The sequence below is a fragment of the Amphibalanus amphitrite genome, unplaced genomic scaffold (genome assembly GCF_019059575.1).
Source record: "Amphibalanus amphitrite isolate SeventyFive unplaced genomic scaffold, NRLGWU_Aamphi_draft 000391F_arrow, whole genome shotgun sequence".
Lineage (NCBI taxonomy): Eukaryota > Metazoa > Arthropoda > Thecostraca > Balanomorpha > Balanidae > Amphibalanus > Amphibalanus amphitrite.
Window position 1 is genome coordinate 146,369 of NW_024881885.1, and position 18,370 is coordinate 164,738.

Consider the following 18,370-nt stretch of genomic DNA (forward strand, 5'->3'; position numbering starts at 1 on the left):
GGCTAACACGTCTGCGGTCGTATATAGACTGTTGCGGTCGCTAATGAGCGACAGTGCCCTCCGCCGCTGCCCTGCCGTGGCACTGATTAGGCGGACCGCGCCGCGCCGCGCCGCTGTCGTTTGTTGCGGCCGGTGTCGGTGGTATTGTCACGAGGGAAGGCGCCGAACCATCAATCGTCGCCGGCCGGCCAGACTGCGCGGCGGCACGGTGATTAAGTCCGTGACCGGAATGCCGCCGGTACGGCACCGTGGGGAACGTGAACTATGTGTGTCACGGCTTACTTTTCAATTTAACTGCTGTGAGCAGGTGAATTGAGAAATATTGATTAATGCATTGCTATGTTATTAAAATGGAGTTGAGTGATCCTTTAGTGTTTCTTGTTGGTCCTCCCTGCGTTTTCGCTCGTATGCTGTGATTTTTCTTAATTGTTTTTTGTTGGTTCGTTTTGGACGTTTCAGCTTCCCTCCCTCCTCCCTCCCTCCAATCTGATATAATGCTGACCCCCCGGCAGACGGACACTGGTGTTGGCACAGGAGCTCGGTGACCGAGCGATGGAGGCCCAGGCGTGCTACAGCCTGGGAAACACCTACACATTACTGCGCGACCTCCCCGCGTCGGTCGAGTACCACATGAGACACATGCGGATCGCACAGGAGCTCAACGACACCGTCGGAGAGGGTGAGAGAGAGAGAGGGGAGAGAGAGAGAGAGAGAGAGAGAGAGAGAGAGAGAGAGAGAGAGAGAGAGAGAGAGAGAGAGAGAGAGAGAGAGAGAGAGAGAGAGAGAGAGAGAGATTTGTGAGGATAGCAGAGTGTGAGACCGTTGAAAAGATGAGGTAATTGCGGCAGACATTCATGTAAGATTAGAGGCTATAAATTAAAATGCCGACGCTCAGTTTTGCAATAAAACCACACTTTTGGTTTTATCTGTTTCCAAGCGACTGTAGAAAATCAGTGCGATCTTGTTCGTGCTACTGTTGCTAGGCGGGCATCAAGTGTGTTTGAGGACATTGAGCCCGCGTTGAGAGGGAGATTTAAGGTGGCCAATTCGCAGTACTCGTTATAAATGTCAATGGCTAGCGGTTCAGAGCCGCTCTGAGCCGACCATCATAATTCCCAGTCGGTGGCCGGTTATTGGCGTTCCACGTAATCCGAGTGCATTGGCCGGGAGATTGAGAAGATTCCGAGAAAATGAGGCTTCTTTATGTCCAGCGGCAACCGACGTCTCGCTACCAGTCGCACAGTCATAAATTGGCAATTTGAATGTAAGCTTTCTCAGTTGAGTGATAATTTACACGTTTATGTGAATAAGCTTAGGGTGAAGTCGTATAAGAGTACGCACTTAGTGGATTTCTTGCTCTCATTTGTTTAATATTTGAAAGAAAGAAATCGCAAATAGGGAGAATTAAAGTTCATTGAATTAGCCATCAACCCATGGGGCAACGATCCTTCAGCGTGAATGGAAGTGGTCTAAAACTGACATTTTCTGAACCGCTGCAGTTGCGTACTCTTACCATATGGGGTGTGTAAGAGTACGCACGCCAGGCGGGTGGAGTACGCAAGCATATGAACACACACCTATGCGGCTTGTACTGTCCAAATGCTTAACTTCAAACTCAGAAGGCATTTAAGTTAATTCTAGTATCCAAAAAGAAAAACATAAAATAAATCTTTCAAGCCTATAAATCAGGAAATAATCATGTCGTGTGTTTCTTAAAAAAAAGGCACAATCAAAAGGGAGAATAACTCGCATTTGGAAGAATTTCGGGTACGCATCTGCATCACAGTGCTCCATTGATGATATACCTACAAAACAAACGTCATTGAGCGATAGATTAATAATTTTATATTTCTGTATATTCGATTTAATGTATAATTCTGCGTACTCTTACCCTCCTGAACAGTGCGTCCTCTTACCGTACATGCAATTCGCGCACAAAACAACCCCGAAACGTTGTGCAAAACTTCGCAAACAGAATATTGCACTGCACAGTATTTCCCCAGATAACCTCACAAGTTTCCCACAAAAATCACGGAAATGTACCTTATCTCAACTGCCAAGTATCCAAATTATTGTACCATACTATAATAATATCATAACGCTCGAAAATAATATTCATCGCCTTAACCCTCGCACCGACGGGGGGGGGGGCGGATATCCGCCCCCCCCCCTGAGGTTTTTCGCAAATAGCGGGAAAACCGCGGCGCTACGCGAAATTTGGTGTGACTATAACCTCATCAATTTTACACATGGTGTGCAAGTTTGAACCTCCTACCTTTTAAGGTCAGGTCACCAGGTCACTTTGAATGACCCAACCTCAAGTCACTTTTTTGCAACTTTGTCACCGTGCCAGAGCTACAGTAGATGTCGGAGGCCTTTGAAAGTCGCAGGATATTATTAGGTCATTAGTAGCTACAATTTGTATATCTCGGAATTTTGATATCGGTGACCTAAGGTCAGGTCAATTTCGCGACCTCCCCATTATAAGTCAATGGGGGAAAAATCAACTCCCTGTTTTTACCACTAAAACGGGTCGGAATGGCCCCATATACCATACATGACTTCATATACGATCAACCTTCACTACCTTGAGGTCTGTTTTGCTGTTGGGCAGCTGTGAGGTCATGTGACGTCATCAAAGGTCACCAAAGGTTTTTGGCCAATAACTCCGTACAGGAACAAGATACAGACGCGTGGATGGTCTCATTGTGTTCAGCTCGTCAAGACGCATCGAATGATATACATGATGACCTCGAGGTCACGTGACCTGAGGTCAACCTTTGACCTTGACCTTTCGAGGTCAACATATATATCATTCGATGCGGATTGACGAGAGGATCACGATGATGCCCTTAGTTTGTTCCTATCGTGACTAATTCGAAAGTTATTCGAGAAAAACTCTCTCCATATCTAGCGCCGCCATTTTGACTTTTTCGACCCCTGTGACGTCCTCTTTGACCTGACCTGAAAATGACCTTAGTAAAAATTGTAGATCTTGGCCGTGCGTATCCGATGCCGTTTACCGCTTGTCGCTATCTTGCTTCGTTCTCGAGATCTCAGGGGGGGGGACGGTCATCCGCCCCCCCCCCCCCCCGTCGGTGCGAAGTTGGCGCAGACCCCCGTCGGTGCGCGGGTTAAACTCAACAGCGTCGCCGCTCAACGCCCACGTTCCGTTGGTGACAAGCAGGCACTGGCGGCTTCATGTCACTTCATGAACTCGACAAACCCGCGTTGCTAAGCAACCGAAACAGCTGATGCGTACTCTTATCGCCCGCGTACTCTTACCCGCCCTTACCCTACAAATAATTGGGCGTCGCATGACTGAATGTGTGCCTTCTGAGTTGGCCTGCCTGCTGACTGTGTGCGCTGCCCGTCCGTCTGCTAACAGTCTGTCTACTTCACCCACAGGCCGGGCGTGCTGGAGTCTCGGCAATGCCCACACGGCCATGGGCAACAACGAGAAGGCGCTCTATTACGCCCAGCGGCACCTGCAGATCAGTCAGCAGGTCAGTCATGGTTGGGATATTGTCGAGACTGGCAGCGGGCGACAACTCGCGTTTTTAGCCGTAGGATGTGTTGGTGTGTTTTCCCTCCCACACCTGTATCGCTTGTCTTTCCCTCGCCCTCACCTGTCTGTTTTCCATCCCTCGTCGGTCCTCCTCGACGACTGTAAGCTTCAATCTCTACCTTCTAGCTTCCTTGCTAGACCTCTAGTCATCTGCGTCGGTCGCTATGTGTCCCCGCCCCCGGTACCCGACCCCTCCCTCCTCCTTCCCGACCATAGCGACAGTGACTTTCTGTGGTAATGAACGTAGCCGCAACCGACGACCTGCCTCGCTCCTGTCCCGGTCTGCATAACTAATGATGGTCCCGGGCCGGTGCCGCCGCCGCCGGCCGCCGTCCGCCGCCTGCCGTCTACCGTCCACCGCTTGCAGTCAAGTCCACCGCTCGCCTTCCACCGCCTGCCTTCCACCCACCGTCCACCGCCCGCTGTCCACCACTCGCGCCATCCACCGCTAGCAGTCAATCATCCACCGCCCACTACCTGCCTCAATCTGCTCCGCCGATTACTTGCTTCTGTGGCTCGCGCTTTAGAATCCTATCCAGAAGGCCGTCAGTGAATTGAATGGACCGAATGGGGGCTGACAGCTCTGAAGATGATTCAGTGAGTGAACGATATTTAATGCGCGTCGCTGAGACTGTCGGCATTGGTATTTATGAGTCTGAAGCCGGTGGAAAGATGGACTTCATCTCGAATTGCTCGCAGCGGACTGTCCGCACCGGAGTAACGTGCTGTGGCTGTAGATCCTCGTGTCCTCCTTTCACTTCAATTCTGTTGATTGAATTAATGGTTTCTGTCCGCATCCATCACCAAACTTACGGTAGTCGAAAGTTAGAGCCAATAACCTTATCGATGAGCGTTGGACTCAGTCTTCCCGGAAACTTTGCATATGTATGGCGAGGCATTCATTTGCGTATAGTTGAGTTGGCTGAACGGGAGAAAATATTTTCGAAGCTGTGGACTGATTGTTCTCAGAGGGATAAAATTAAGGCCAAAGAAATTTACGTACGTATTCACCTTCATCGAGCGAGATTTGGAATGCCTTGTATTGTGGAAGATTCATCAAAAGTGTTCAGGTTATGCGACGCAGACTTGTGCCGTGACCAAAAATCAAGATCCAGGATCCTCAAGGTCCCACGGCAAATTCAATTTCTAGAATCCAAGGTTTCCAAGGTCCCACTGCAAATTCAATTTCTAGAATCCAAGGTTTCCAAGGTCCCACGGCAAATTCAATTTCTAGAATCCAAGGTTTCCAAGGTCCCACGGCAAATTCAATTTCTAGAATCAAGGTTTCCAAGGTCCCACGGCAAATTCAATTTCTAGAATCCAAGGTTTCCAAGGTCCCACGACAAATATACATTGCAGGATCCACAGTCCCCAAGGTCCCACGACAAGAATGCATTGCAGGATCCACAGTCCCTAGGGTCCCACGACAAGCGTGAATTTCAGGATCCACAGTCCCCAAGGTCCCATGATAAGTATACACTTCAGAGTTCAGGGTCCACAGTCCTCAAGGTCCCACGGCAAGAATACATCTCAGGATCCAAAGTATTCAGCGTCCCACAACAAGAACTTAAACTAACATTCTGATGAGCAGGCTTACTTCTAAATATTCTGCCAACAGATGCCCAGCAACATTGAAAGGGGCAGAACCTATGCAAACCTGTGGTGGTTTTATCATTTACCAACATACTACATAGGTAGGGGGAGCTTCAACACAAGTCAAAGTTAAAGATGAATCATGATATCAATCTCTCCTTCTTTAGCCGGACAAATTCATAAAAATATAGGTAGGTAATAGGTACCTTGCATTTTGTATTGTCATGTTCTTTCAAATCAATCTTACCTGATCATTAGAAATGTAGGATAGCACCTTACAGTTATTGAAGACAGAAATCCAAGCATTCTTTCAGGCAAGATAAAAAACCAGAAATAAAACCTACAGGCTTCAAAAAAATGGAAAATTGAATTGGATAGGTATATGCTTTCGATTTTCTGCACATTCAGTTACATAATACCTAGAGCTCTGTTCGCACCCCGTTTATTTATCAGCAGGCTGCGACCATGCTGCTAACTTCTTGGCTCCTCATTGGTCGAATTCAAGTGGTCTATTCGTTAGACCAATAAGAGGCCAAGCCGCGCCAGCAATAACCGACAGCACGCTGATATAAAAATAGCGACCGAGCAGGGCCCTGGATAAAAACTCAAATATGTTCTAAGTCTTGTTTGCGCGAGCGCTCACAGAAAAAACTGATCGATTAAGCCAATAGAATTAGAGTATCAGCGAGCGCAAACCTTACTTACTGTTCATTCACATTAGCTTGAAGGCTCTGACTGAACAAAATTCCATCTGACAAGTTTTTCGTCAGACGGTTCTTCGTCGGCAGATTTTCGTCTGACTTTTTCGTCTTGCATTTATTCGTCTGTACGAATTGATTTGGTGCATTTTTCGTCGGAGTGTTTTACTGTCCGGCATTTTTTTTCGTCTGGACGAGGCGGAAAATGTCCTTACGAAAAAAAATGCGCGGACTTAAAAATGCACAGGCGAAAAATGCATAGACGAAAGTCTGCAGACGAAAATCTGCAGACGAAAAATTGTCCGACGAAAACCTGCTAAACAGAAAAGTTGAACTGTCATGGAATCATTGCTTATATTGGATGCTCATTGCGCAATGGTGATTTGATGACTTGCAAATCGAATAATTTTGACACTTGCTTGGTCAGTGCGTCAGGGTAGCTTCCAAGTAGCTTCAAGCCCGGCATATCACAACCCAGAAAACAAGGCCCAGAAAATATGTGAGGTGAGATTAGAAAAAAAAAACTTTCCAAACCACCACTGACCACTGTTTGACAGTTTCATAATCCATAACATTGATAATGTAAAAAGCTACCAGGTCTCTTGTTCCAGTTCTGCCTCACAGCCATGACAATGATTTGGCTCTGTATATGTCTACACAGTCTGGTTCATTTTCTCTTCATGTACCTATCTATCTTAGCCCCTTGCAGCTGGTCGCTCAGTGGCTCAACCATAGATATTTATTGAAGTGTTTACAGACAAAACCTAGTGCAGGGTCCTTAGTGGCCATGTGCAACATAAACCTCATGGTCCAGCTTCCAGGATTCTTGAGGTCCCTCAAGAATATGATGGTATAGATCCAGACCCTTCTCCTTAGATCCCATGACAAATAATAAAACTGGGACTGAAGGTCTGCATTCTGCAGGGTCTTCCACTTCCAGCATATCAAAATTTTGAGGTCCTGACCCCCTGGGTTTCCATGGTTTCAGGGTTTCCATGGTTTCACGGCATATGAAATGTTGAGGTCCTGGGTTTCTATAAGGTCTCATGTTGATGTCACATGAAATGTTGATGTCCTGGGATTCCAAGGTCTCGCGGCATATGCAAATGTTGAGGTCCTGGGATTCCAAGGTCTTGCGACATATGCAAATGTTGAGGTCCTGGGATTCCAAGGTCTCGCGGCATATACAAATGTTGAGGTCCTGGGATTCCAAGGTCTCGCGACATATGCAAATGTTAAGGTCCTGGGATTCCAAGGTCTTGCGGCACATGGATGTTTTAAGGTCCTGGGTTTCCAAGGTCTCACGACAAAAATGACAATGCAAGGTCCAGGATCCATCAAGGTCCCAGACCTTGGACTCTGCGAACCCTGGATCTCGGACCTTTTTGGGACCTTGGCACAAGTCTGATGCGACGTATCTTAGATTGTCGTGTGAATAGTACTGCTGATGTTGCGGCGCTCGCTGCTGATACATTAAACCGCGCGATACGTTTTGGCTGATCGTGCCCGGCTGCTGATAGGCTAAACCGGCGAGATAACTTTTTGCCGGTGGCTCTCACCCACGCCAGCGTCCGTCACACACAGACATCTCTCGGGCTGCTTTCCCAGTACGGAAGTGGCTCTCAGGACGCCTCAAAGGGCCGAGGTAGCCGGTCTCTCGCGACTGTGGATCGATCTGTGCCCTGCCGCGGCACCCCGCCGCTGCCGCCGCCGCCGCCGCAGCAGCAAACCACCATCTGTCTGCCAGCCGGCCGCCGGCTGTCACCGCCCTCAGAGCTAAATGAGTTTGGTGCGGCCGCGCGGTTGGCGGTTCAGTGCAGCGGGTGCTACGTCGTCCCTCGACTCCTGAACAGGTCACTGCCGATATGATCGACCTGGCACCGCAGTGCTGTGGTCCCAGAGAAATCCCGGGGGTTGCTGGAAGACGGCACTGGCTCGGCAGTGGTGCGGGAAAATTCTGATGATCCGCAGAGATAGAGCTCGCCGGAGGAGTTTCGGGAGCTTGGTGGATTTAGGCAGATTTAGGGGGACCGCGAAATGATTGAGGTGCTTTTGTGTCCTCAGAAAGTTAAGAAAGATCAGGGTGGACGATAACCAGCCGTGTAGGAGCAGGGACATGCATATTATATAAGCTTTCTACCGGCCAGGTAAACAATCGGCTAAGTGCCCGTAGTACCGCTGGGTTGTTTTGAGAATCACCCGACCTGCAGTCACAACATCGTGCTCCTCAAGCGTGGCAGAATCTCTCAGCAGCCATTTGCCTGGGTAAACCGGGCGACTTTCTGACTTCTATTCAGCGTCTGGCGAGTGCCAATGCCATCCCATCGGGACGCCTCCCTCCTGACTTTTATTCAGCGTCTGGCCAGCGCCAGTGCCACCCCTTCCCCTCCTCCTCCCCTCCCGCTCTCCCCGGGGGCGGCGCCGCTCTCTGGCGGGACACATGTGACCGATCAGCCGGCGACCTTCGTCACAGCCGGAGGCGGCTTTGGCGGCGGTTCCGCGTACGGAGGGAGCCGGCCGGTGCGGCCCAGTGCGCCACTTTCCGGCTCTTCCGCTCTGCACCGAAGTGCAGGAGGGATGGAGGGGACGCGAACAACGGCTCCATGATGCACGTCGGACAACCCAAGGGACGCATTGTGGCATATCGGATGCGACAGTGCGTATGTCGCAGGCACGATGGCCGTATACGGTTATGTAAGGACGAATCGAAGAAAGGCGATTCAAATTGATTGACGGGGGCCGGTCTTGTTGGTTGGCGGCGACTAGTTAGCACGGGGATTCGGGCTGCAATAGTTGTCTGCCATGTTGCTGTATGCTGTGACAGAAAAAGCGTTTTATGCACATTGTTCATGCTTCTTTGCCGCAAAGATGAGAGCATGACAAGCCTGTGGCGTAGATTACCGACTTGTTACATATGATCCATGGGGTAATATTTTGCCGTCAGGCGTCAGCAAAGTGGCGGTTTGATGCATTAGAACAGTCGTTCATAAGGTTGCCGGATGTGTATTTTATAGCCTGACACCCCGGCCGTCGCGGCTGTCTGCCTGTCGTCAGTCGTGCTGACCAGTGTCATCGTGCGTATGGCCAGGACTGGCGGTCAGTCGGCTGGGAGGGGCTCTGGGTCGACCTTGACCGACCTGGCTCCGTCTGCTCCCCCCCCCCCCCCCCATCTCCTCCACCCGGAGGTTGTGCTGATGCAGGCGGCGGCGTCTGGTGGAGGAGGGGGGGGGGGGGCTGGCGGTAGTGGGAGGAGGTCCCGAGGGACCAACGCCTGTCGGTGATTTGGAGTGGTTCGTGGGTTTTGATCGATATTCGGAAACGGAAACATCAAGTGCCGCTTGATTGAGTGGTTAGTTTTTTATATGATTGCGTTTGTGAGATTCGTGTAAGGTCACCTTACCCCGATATTTCCAGGAAGTCTTCAGTACGGTATTGCCATGAATTATGATTCTTTAAAATTGGTAAAGGTGAGACTATATAGTTACCGTAACGGTCGAGCTGTCTGGAAGACGTCCAAAGCCGCCAAAGATCCGACCCCCCAGTAACCGACTATTGCGTAAGATCCGTCTTTATTCGTCGGCAGTTGCCCCGAGGCCACATAATACCCCATGCATCCACCTCGTGCTCATTATTTGCTCCCTGCCTTCAGCCAGGATTCCGCGGCCCATTTTCGGACTTACCTTGTCCCTGTATGTCCGCGGTCAACAGTACGCAGTCCACCTAATACTCTCATTGTTCGTCACCAGGTTGTTAGCTGTTTGTTTTGCAGAATGGCTCGAAGGACGCGTCCTAATGCCGGTGCTGACACGACAGTTTTCCTCATTCTTGTCGGTGCCCGGTGGCTGTTTGCCAAAGGCCGTCCTGGGTCTGTGCGTCCTCCGCGGTGTCGTTGGGTGGCAGTCAGTGACGGAAAGCTTTGCTGATGGCTCCGGCGACCTTGTCGGAACCGGAATCCGGGTCACTTGGCCCAGCTGGCTCTGCTCGCTATAATTGAGTACATTTTGACGGCGATATTATGTGCATAACTACTCTGGGCTTGAATAAACAGTTGTATTGCGTTATAATGGACCACCAGACGTTCAGTGACCTTCGAATACTCCCTAATCGTCGCTTCCTGGACCCGCCGGTTAGGTTATGGTAGGTCAGGTTGGTTAGTTCCGCAAACTTGTATGAGGTCCCGTGACCCGCCGTTCCGTGACTTTTGGTGACCTCCAGTGACCTGCTGCTCCCTCTCTGTTCAGATCGAGGACGTGGTCGGCCTGGAGACGGCGCGGATGAACCTCTCGGACTTGCTGACCTGTAACCTGCCCTCCCGTGAGCTACCACTCCCTGACCTGTAGCCTATCCCCCCCCCCCCCCAGATCGAGGACATGGCCGGCCTGGAGACGGCGCGGATGAACCTGTCGGACTTGCTGACCTGTAACCTGCCCTCCCGTGAGCTACCGCCCCCTGACCTGTAGCCCTTCCCCCCTCCCCCAGATCGAGGACATGGCCGGCCTGGAGACGGCGCGGATGAACCTGTCGGACCTGCGGCGCGCCATGGGACGCGACGCCGGCGACGGGCCCGAGCTGACCGACTCGACACTGTCGGCGCCGCTGCGGCCGCGTCGCCAGAGCATGGACAACATGGACCTGCTCAAGGTATGGGTGGTTTGAGGTCAGGGGGGACTGGGGTGACTGCGGCGACCGCCGGTGGTCGGTGGCCCGGCGGAGGACAGCTGTACCATAGTCTGTTGCATGAAATGTTTGCTTGCTATCGGTGTTGTTCCCTTATCGACTATCATTTTGATCGATTGTGTTGGCGACGTTTATTGATTTTTTCATCCCATATTCTCGTTTGTATAAAAGGTTTTGATTTTATATTTTTGAAAGTAAATTTCTTGTTACCCGTTTTCATCTTTGCTGTGTTTCGATGTATATCTAGTTAGCTATTCACTCTGCTTGGCTTTTCCGTTGTATATTGATTGTACACTATCCCAGCACGTCCCAGGCCCTGCCCTCAGCCTCTCTCCGGACTCTACCCACCCGTCAAGACTCTCTCCGGCCTCTACCCACCCGTCCAGCCTCTCTGCGGCCTCTACCCATCCGTCCAGCCATCCTGCGGTTCCGTCCTCTTCAGCCGACGGCGGCCGGACCGCCCGTCCCTCCGCCGTCCTACCAGAGCTCGTGTGACGCTGCCTCTGCTGCGGACGGTGCGGTGAGTGGCAGTCTCTAGTGCTGCTCAGTACCTATCCCTTTAGTATACCAGCGAGCCTTGTTCTATCTGCATCTCCCTCATCCTTAATTATTGATTGGTTTTGTCCGCTCTTCCATGACGGCGGGCTTACATTCCCTCGGTGCCGTCACCAAAGCGTCACTGCAGTCCTTTCTGAGATTTCTTCCGATAACCTCAGTACTTTGAACTTATTCCATCTCCTACCAAGAAGTGTAGCCTGCTTTTGCTTGCTGCACTGTGTCGCTGTTACGCCTTGGCCTGCATTTATTGCGACAGATTTTTACCTGCCCCTTGCCTGCCATGATCTCCATCTCGGCTCTATGTGTATTTTCCCTGGCCCACGCTTGCTCTCCGCTGCCCCGCCTGTGACCACGCCCCGCCTGCCGCTGCCTGCACCGCTGCTGTGTTGCATAGATGACGCCTGAGGCCAAAGTACGGGGTGACGCGGAGAAGCCGGCGCCTCTCAATGTCAGCCAGGTGAGTGACAGAGTCAGATGTAGGCAGAGATGAACAGACGGTTATTGAGCGCGAAGGTGGGCAGAAACGGATGGAAATTTTGGAATGAATGGAGATCCGTTAGAACATAAACGGAGCGATGAGAGAAAACGTGAACAGAATGGTGAGACGGGGAACGAAAGCGAAGAGAGGCGAGGTAATTGTTAGGGGTGAATGTAGGAAGGTGAGGGAACGCAAGCAGGCTGAAACGGGAGAACGTGGAATGAAAGGAGTGGCTGAGAGGATGCAGGGTGTACGGACAGCGACCGACTGTACCCAAACCCATACCTGCCGCTCGAAGTGAACGACGTTGAGTCGCATCGCATGCTCTGATGCCATTATTCATTCCACGTCACAGCATTCAGCAAGTGCCAAGCTGATGCCCGGGTTTCGGGGGATTTATTTGGGATGCGCATGGGTCTTTCACGTGGGATGTCATGTTTATGACAAATAATCCTGGTCTTTGACATGGATCCTGATCGCGATGAAAGGCTTTCTACGTGAGATGTTTATGAACCTCGGGTGCTCGGGAGGTTACTGGCGTGTCTCGTCCGTATAGGTGACCGACGTGCAGGACTGGACGGCTGGTAGGGCGCCCTAGAGTGGAAGGCCGGTCTCTATCGGGGTAATTCACTCGCTGAAAGAGTCATCTGAGCGTCATGGGAGGCATTAGTGGTGAACTTTAGAAGGTCGGCCACCACGGGACTGATGAAGTTTCATCTGATGGTTAGCTGCACCCTGGATGGAGAGAGTAGGAGAGTGAGAGGAGAGAGGGACGAGGGGTGAAAGGAGTATGATCGACTGAGAGCCGCTCTCCGCTGTTGTGGTTATACCTCGGTCTTTTATCATGGGCAGCGTTGCCCGCTGCCGCACCCCGTTGCCACTGGTTACCAACGGTAACTCGTTGTACCGTCTCTCTGTAAAAGGACTCTCAGCCCGCCGCCGTCACCGCAGCCGTCTGCCGCGGCGGCGGCCGTCCGGTCTGCCGGCAGCGATAATGGGGAGCTGTCGCGGCGCTGATTTGGCGCACCTAATGACCTGCCGTGGCAGACGGGGGCGGCCTGGCCGCGCCGCCAGGGCAGACATTAGGGCCAGGTGACGATAGGGTGTCTCGGGGAAACTCGAGTGACGAGGGAGGGAGGACGTGGGCTTTGGATGGCGAGGTGGGAGGACTCGGATAGCGAGGATGGAAGGACGGCTGGCGTGGGAGAGAAGATGCGAATCTGCTCACATGGTACATGCAAGTCAAGCATGCGTGTTAATGTTGCTAATTGCCGCTGTGGAATTCTGATCTATGTTCACTGACATATGACCTACAAAGCTTGACATTTATTTTTAGTGGATGAAGTTTTTAGGAGCTGGACTCTGTGCCCTTTTTATATTAAAACTAGAATCATGTGCACGCTGCTATCGTAAATCGTATGCATATGATTGTAAGTATGCAGCGTATCTGCACGTCAGGCATCCTTGGAAAGCAGACTTTTCGCCTTACATGCTTGCTCCATCGGCATCACTTTTCATCAAGTCTCAACACCAACGCACTCACAGTCAAACGCGTGTATCTCACCAATCTTTGTCCCCGCACTCCGACAGACTTCCAACGACGAGTCGTTTATGGACGGTGACGACTTCCTGGACCAGCTGACGCGCTTCCAGTCGAAACGGATGGACGACCAGCGGTGTTCCCTGACGGTCGGGGGCGCCGGCGGATCGTCCAGCGGCTCCACGCCCGACCCCGTCAAAGACGACCTCATCGACCTCATACAGGGTGAGTAGGGGATAGGGAACGGTTCACACTGGACCATGTCAAAGATGACCTCATTGACCCATACAGGGTGAGTTGGGAAGGGGGATGGGAGGGCTTGGGGGCGCGTGAGGGGTGTGTAGGGATGGGACGGGTTGAAATGCTGAGTTGTAGTGGGGCATGGTGAGGGATGAGGGAGGGGACGGGGAGGGGCAAGTGGCCAAATAGGGCACGCGATGAGTGGGGAGCAGGAGGAGTGAGAGGGGACGGGGGATGGAGGCTTCCTGGGAATCGTGCAGGAGTTGGACATGGCTGGGACGGAGGGAAAGTTATTAATATTCCACCGAATGTCGGCACGTTAAACCGTAATGCCCGTCGCCGGAACGAAGGCTTGTCGAAGGTCGGGTATTGTGTCGCACCGTATTGTGACCAGCACTATTTGTTTTCATTTTTTGCTCGGTGACTGACCTTGACACCGGCCAAATAATGGTCGCTTTTTTCCTCGCTCTGTGCTGGGAGTGGCGGTCGGCAGCGGACCATACCGGACACATTATCTGCACCGATGTCACTCCCTCGGCGGCGCAGGCAGAAAATGATGGCCGGCCGCTATCGTGCCGGCACGAGCCGTTTTTGTCTGTCGTTCTGCGGTCTTCCCGGGACGCTGACGTCACATCAGACTTGTGACGTCACACCAGCTGCTGCGCTAATTGAATTCGCCGCCGGTGGCGTGCGGTGCCCTCCAATGGCTAGCCGCCGGCCGTACGGTCTCAGCTGGGCCGAGTAAAGAGCGCAGCTCCGCTGGGAGACGGAGAATTGGTGGCTGGTGGTTCTTCACCCGCGACACGTGTCGACGGCCGTCCGCTACTCCCCGCGGTACTTTTTCCTCGCTCGCCGAAAGATCCGCACAGCAGGATAGATTTTCTTGTCTTTCGTGACTGGATTCTTAATCGGTAGCTACTGTAGTTACTGGTTTAGTTTGGTTCTTTCTGCCCAAGGATTTCCAACTTTGCATCAGCCGAGCTTATGCCCGTGTATGTTGCCTAGCACAACAGCGAATATTGCAAGGCCATATTTTGTGACGACGTCGTGCTGTAAATCTAGCCCCGGATTTACAGTGACATTGCACTGTAAATCATGGCCCAGACATGATTTGTGAATAATTTAGCGCCAGCCATTTGGTGGCTGGAAGCCAGCCGTGCATTAGGCAGACGAACACAGGTCGATCTGCTGTTGCTCTTACTGAGCGGTGAACCAGTCTGACGCTAGTACTCTGTATTGAACCTGCGACGGACGCTGATTATGATGGTGCTGATTATGAAGATTTTCTTGGATCGGAATTTCTATTGTCGTATCTCGATAACAAAAGCGAGAAGGATCAAGAGGAAAGTGAAATGATTCGAACAGAACGGTAATAGGATAGAATTAAGGAAATAAAATAAAAAGCGGCCCTTATCCGACTGCGGACGGGCTCGCCGCCTTACGGCCGTCGGCGGTGTGTTTTTGCCCGGGGCGGTGTCGGCAGCAGGCGGAAACTGGTCCTTTGTGCAGTAGAAGTGCAGGACCTGGGAGCGCCGGCTGGCGGTTTTCCACCCGGCTGGATACGATGATTTGTCGGTCGCGGCCTGCCCCCGAGCTGGAGACTCTGGACTCTACCACTGGCAGACGGCTTTGTCCGGCGGCGGCCGCCTCAAATGGCCTGCCTATGTGGCGGTCGTTGAGTAGGACCGGTTGATTCATGCTGAACTGGTGTCAGTTAAAATGCATGCTTTTCTGTCTTAATTTAACGTCTTGGTATGCGTCGTGGATTTGCTCACTATTCGCTGACCTGATTCCAATCAATCGCATTCGTGCGCAGCTGAGCATGGAATTTGTTTGAACAAGTTTATCGGTTCGCTGGCAGCATATTTGCACGAATCTATTTCAGGACTCCGTTTTCTATGTCTAATTTTCTTTGGATACATTTTGAACGACCCAGTTTCGCAGCCATGTATGCTGCAGCTGCCCTTGCACGTTACGACCAAAACTTGTTAGCCCGTTCGGCCATCACCCGGCTCCACCGGCCATTCGGCAGGCGACTGAACAGAATATGGGACGGTGTCGCCTGTCCGCTGAGCCCCCATCAGCCAGTCACGGCCCATGTCGCCGTGCGGACAATGACTCAACAATGTCTCCAATAACCGGGCAACGTGCTGTCATCGCCGGGCGGCTCGTTCCGTCCGGCACTCGACAGCGAATGTCGGCAGAATGGCTGGCCCGCTGGGAGGGCGGGCCGGGCGCCCGGGGCCGAAATTCGCGCTCATCTGTCACCGGAGTAGTTTGGTGGGCTGTGGCAGTTGTGACAGCGGTGATCACCGCCGTGGTAACGGGTTGTGATACATGTCGTCGCGTCGAATGCAATAAATTCACGGCCGAGCCCCCACATGATTTGTAATGGGGCGTTAATGGCGAAACTGTCTACTGTCTGGTCCCTAGGCTGTCTAACTATGTGTTGCTCCGAAGGCTATTTTGGAACAGAAAAGGGCATAGACTTGTAACATTTCAGTGCTTTGTGCGGCGGCTATGGCCACAGCCAGACACAACCCTACTCTCATCCCGTCACCACTCATCGTCACGTTTCGCCATCATCACCGCGGCCGTCTTACCCGTCTTACCGCCCGCTGTCTGCAGGTATGCAGTCGCGGCGGATGGACGAGCAGCGCGCTGACCTGCCCGTCTGCGACCTGGACCTCCCGGGCTTCAGCGGCAGCAAGGACTTCATCCAGCGGCTGAGTGTGGCCTCGGACGCCGACGGACTGCCCGACGATCAGTTCTTTGACATGCTGATCCGCTGCCAGGTGAGAGACGGACGGCGTGGGATAGGCGGGAGGAGACTTTAGGTCGGATGAACAAAACTGGAGTGGATTTGCTGAGATGCGTATTCAGATAATCGATGATTGACTAATGGCCAATAAGGATGAGTGCTTCATTCGATTGTGCCGTGGCACCTCAACCTGCCGTTTTGTCGCGTCTGAATGTCCCGAGTTCTGTCTTCAGTCAGCAGTGACTTCGTGTGCATTAGGTAAAGCTGCACTACCTCCACCTGTTCTCCCCTCTCTTCTCCCTCCCCCCTGACTGGCTGTGATATCCCTCACTAACGGCCCGCCCATCCCGCTCTGCCTCCACAGGGCTCTCGGCTGGACGACCAGCGCTCGGTTCTGCCCGAGCTGAGTGTACCGCACCCTCCGCCGGCGCCCACCGTGCCCGACGAGGACTTTTTCTCGCTGATCCAGCGGCTGCAGTCTGAACGGATCGAGGACCAGCGCTCGGCACTGCCGCCCAGTAAAACGCCCGGGGACTGATCCGGTGCATGAGCCGTGAAGAATGCTGCTGCTAGTGTGGTGGTGTGGCGCCGAGAGACGCTACAGGCGGGATTGGACCCGTGAGGTGTCGACTCTGTGCGCTCGGTGATGTCTCGCCAGACTGTGTGATGACCGAGAGACACGCAGAAATGGAGAGAAGGACTCCGTCAGACGCTGGGTCTGTGAGGGCCGCAGCTGCGCAGATTCAGCCACAGTTGTGCTGGAGATACTGGAGATCCTGCCTTGTGCAGCGCGGTGAGAGTGAAATGAGCGTCCCATATAGGGACGCCTGCGCTATTGGCGGGACGAAACGAATGGTGTGAAGTCGCCCTAAAGGTGATTCTGTATGTGATCGAGGTATGTGTGTGATAGAGTGTGCTGTGTGCACGGGGCTTATGATCTGGTCATGAGTGATAGTGTGCTGTGTGCACGGGGCTTATGATCTGGTTATGAGTATAACGATGTGTGAAAGCCGCTGTTCTCGGTGCGCCGATCATCCCATCAGCTGTCATGTCACGGTCCAAGCGCTGCCGACTCGGGACGGGCGCCGCTGCGCGCTTGGCCGTCACTAACCATGTGAGAGTCCCCCGGCCGGGCGGGGGACTCTGCTGTGCCTGTTTCTCCTCTCCGCCGCTAGGGTCGCTGCCGTCGCGCTCCGCTCGTCACCAGGGCATTGATGTCTCCCAGCGCGTTCTAGGCTGGTCGCCCACTCTACCATTCCTGTCTACATGCCAAATAAATAACATGGGAACAATCGGACGCTACATTGAAGGAAGGCTTTGTGGAAGTTTCCTTGTGGAACTTACTTCGCTTTAGCTCGCTAAGTTTCAGTCGACCGCTGCTCCCCATTTTTATCCTTGCATCCGGGCCGAAGATCCCGGCAGCACTTGGTCTCATTGTGTGCTACATCACGAGTTTAATGCTTTATTGCGTCTGTACCAACCTCCATCGGCTCTGCCAGCGGCCACGCTATTTCGGACGCCACACAGCACCGAGCCGTTTGTCTAGATGACAGGGCAATTTTGGGAATGAAGCTACATCTTGGTATGGGTCATGAATTTGCTAAGATGCCACAAGACTGGTCACTTCGCTTCAAGTTATTGTAGAATGCCTCTCTGCTTATTTTGAAGGAAATGAAACACACCCTGTGCTGATGAAAATTATTCGTGAGATCTCCAGGAAGAAGACAATCAGGCATCCTACCTTGCTCGGTAATGCATACTGATGTCTAAACGACCAATGACAATATATGTAAGTAGCTGAGAAGTGAGAATGACTACGGGATGGGGACTGACGCACAGCAAAGCAATGTATGACGAGGACGTTGCCATTGAAAACTGCAACTCGTATGAATGAATAAAGGTTCGCACGGTGTTCCCTGTTCACCCCTAGTTCTTGCGTGACCACTGGCCTGCTCGGAGCTCACGGCCGCGTAATGCGCACGTCATTCTCACGAATGTCGAACGGCGCGAAACAGTGATAGATGATTCGGTTCTTCGTCTGAAAACCTTTCTGGCTATGATATATGTGAGGTAGCATTTGTTAGACTAAGCATTGAAGATGTCGAACTTTAATTAGAATGCTGCCTTGCTTGTTCTATGCTTGAAAGTGGCACATAGGCGGAGGAACGGGGAGGGCACCGGGGCACCGTGCCCCCTTTGATTTTGGCATTTTAACATTAGCCCTATGGGCGTTGCATGGAAAGAATGGGACCAAAAG

The 18,370-nt window shown here is 52.3% G+C and overlaps 1 protein-coding gene across 5 annotated transcripts in view; it reads left to right on the plus strand.

Annotated features, from left to right (window-relative positions):
- LOC122390307 (G-protein-signaling modulator 2-like) overlaps positions 1–17,405 on the plus strand; it is a 62,087-nt gene extending 44,682 nt beyond the window's left edge. For 2 of the 5 annotated variants that reach the window (XM_043383083.1, XM_043383084.1), the window contains exons 9-15: positions 513–679; positions 3,409–3,506; positions 10,339–10,500; positions 11,489–11,551; positions 13,163–13,337; positions 15,981–16,147; positions 16,478–17,405. In XM_043383083.1, the coding sequence (XP_043239018.1) occupies positions 513–679; positions 3,409–3,506; positions 10,339–10,500; positions 11,489–11,551; positions 13,163–13,337; positions 15,981–16,147; positions 16,478–16,651 (1,006 nt within the window). In that variant the 3' untranslated portion in view covers positions 16,652–17,405. Of the gene's footprint in view, positions 1–512; positions 680–3,408; positions 3,507–10,338; positions 10,501–10,849; positions 11,090–11,488; positions 11,552–13,162; positions 13,338–15,980; positions 16,148–16,477 lie in introns of those variants that run through there. The other 3 variants (XM_043383085.1, XM_043383086.1, XM_043383087.1) reach the window with 2 other exon arrangements.
- The last annotated feature ends 965 nt before the right edge of the window (positions 17,406–18,370 follow it).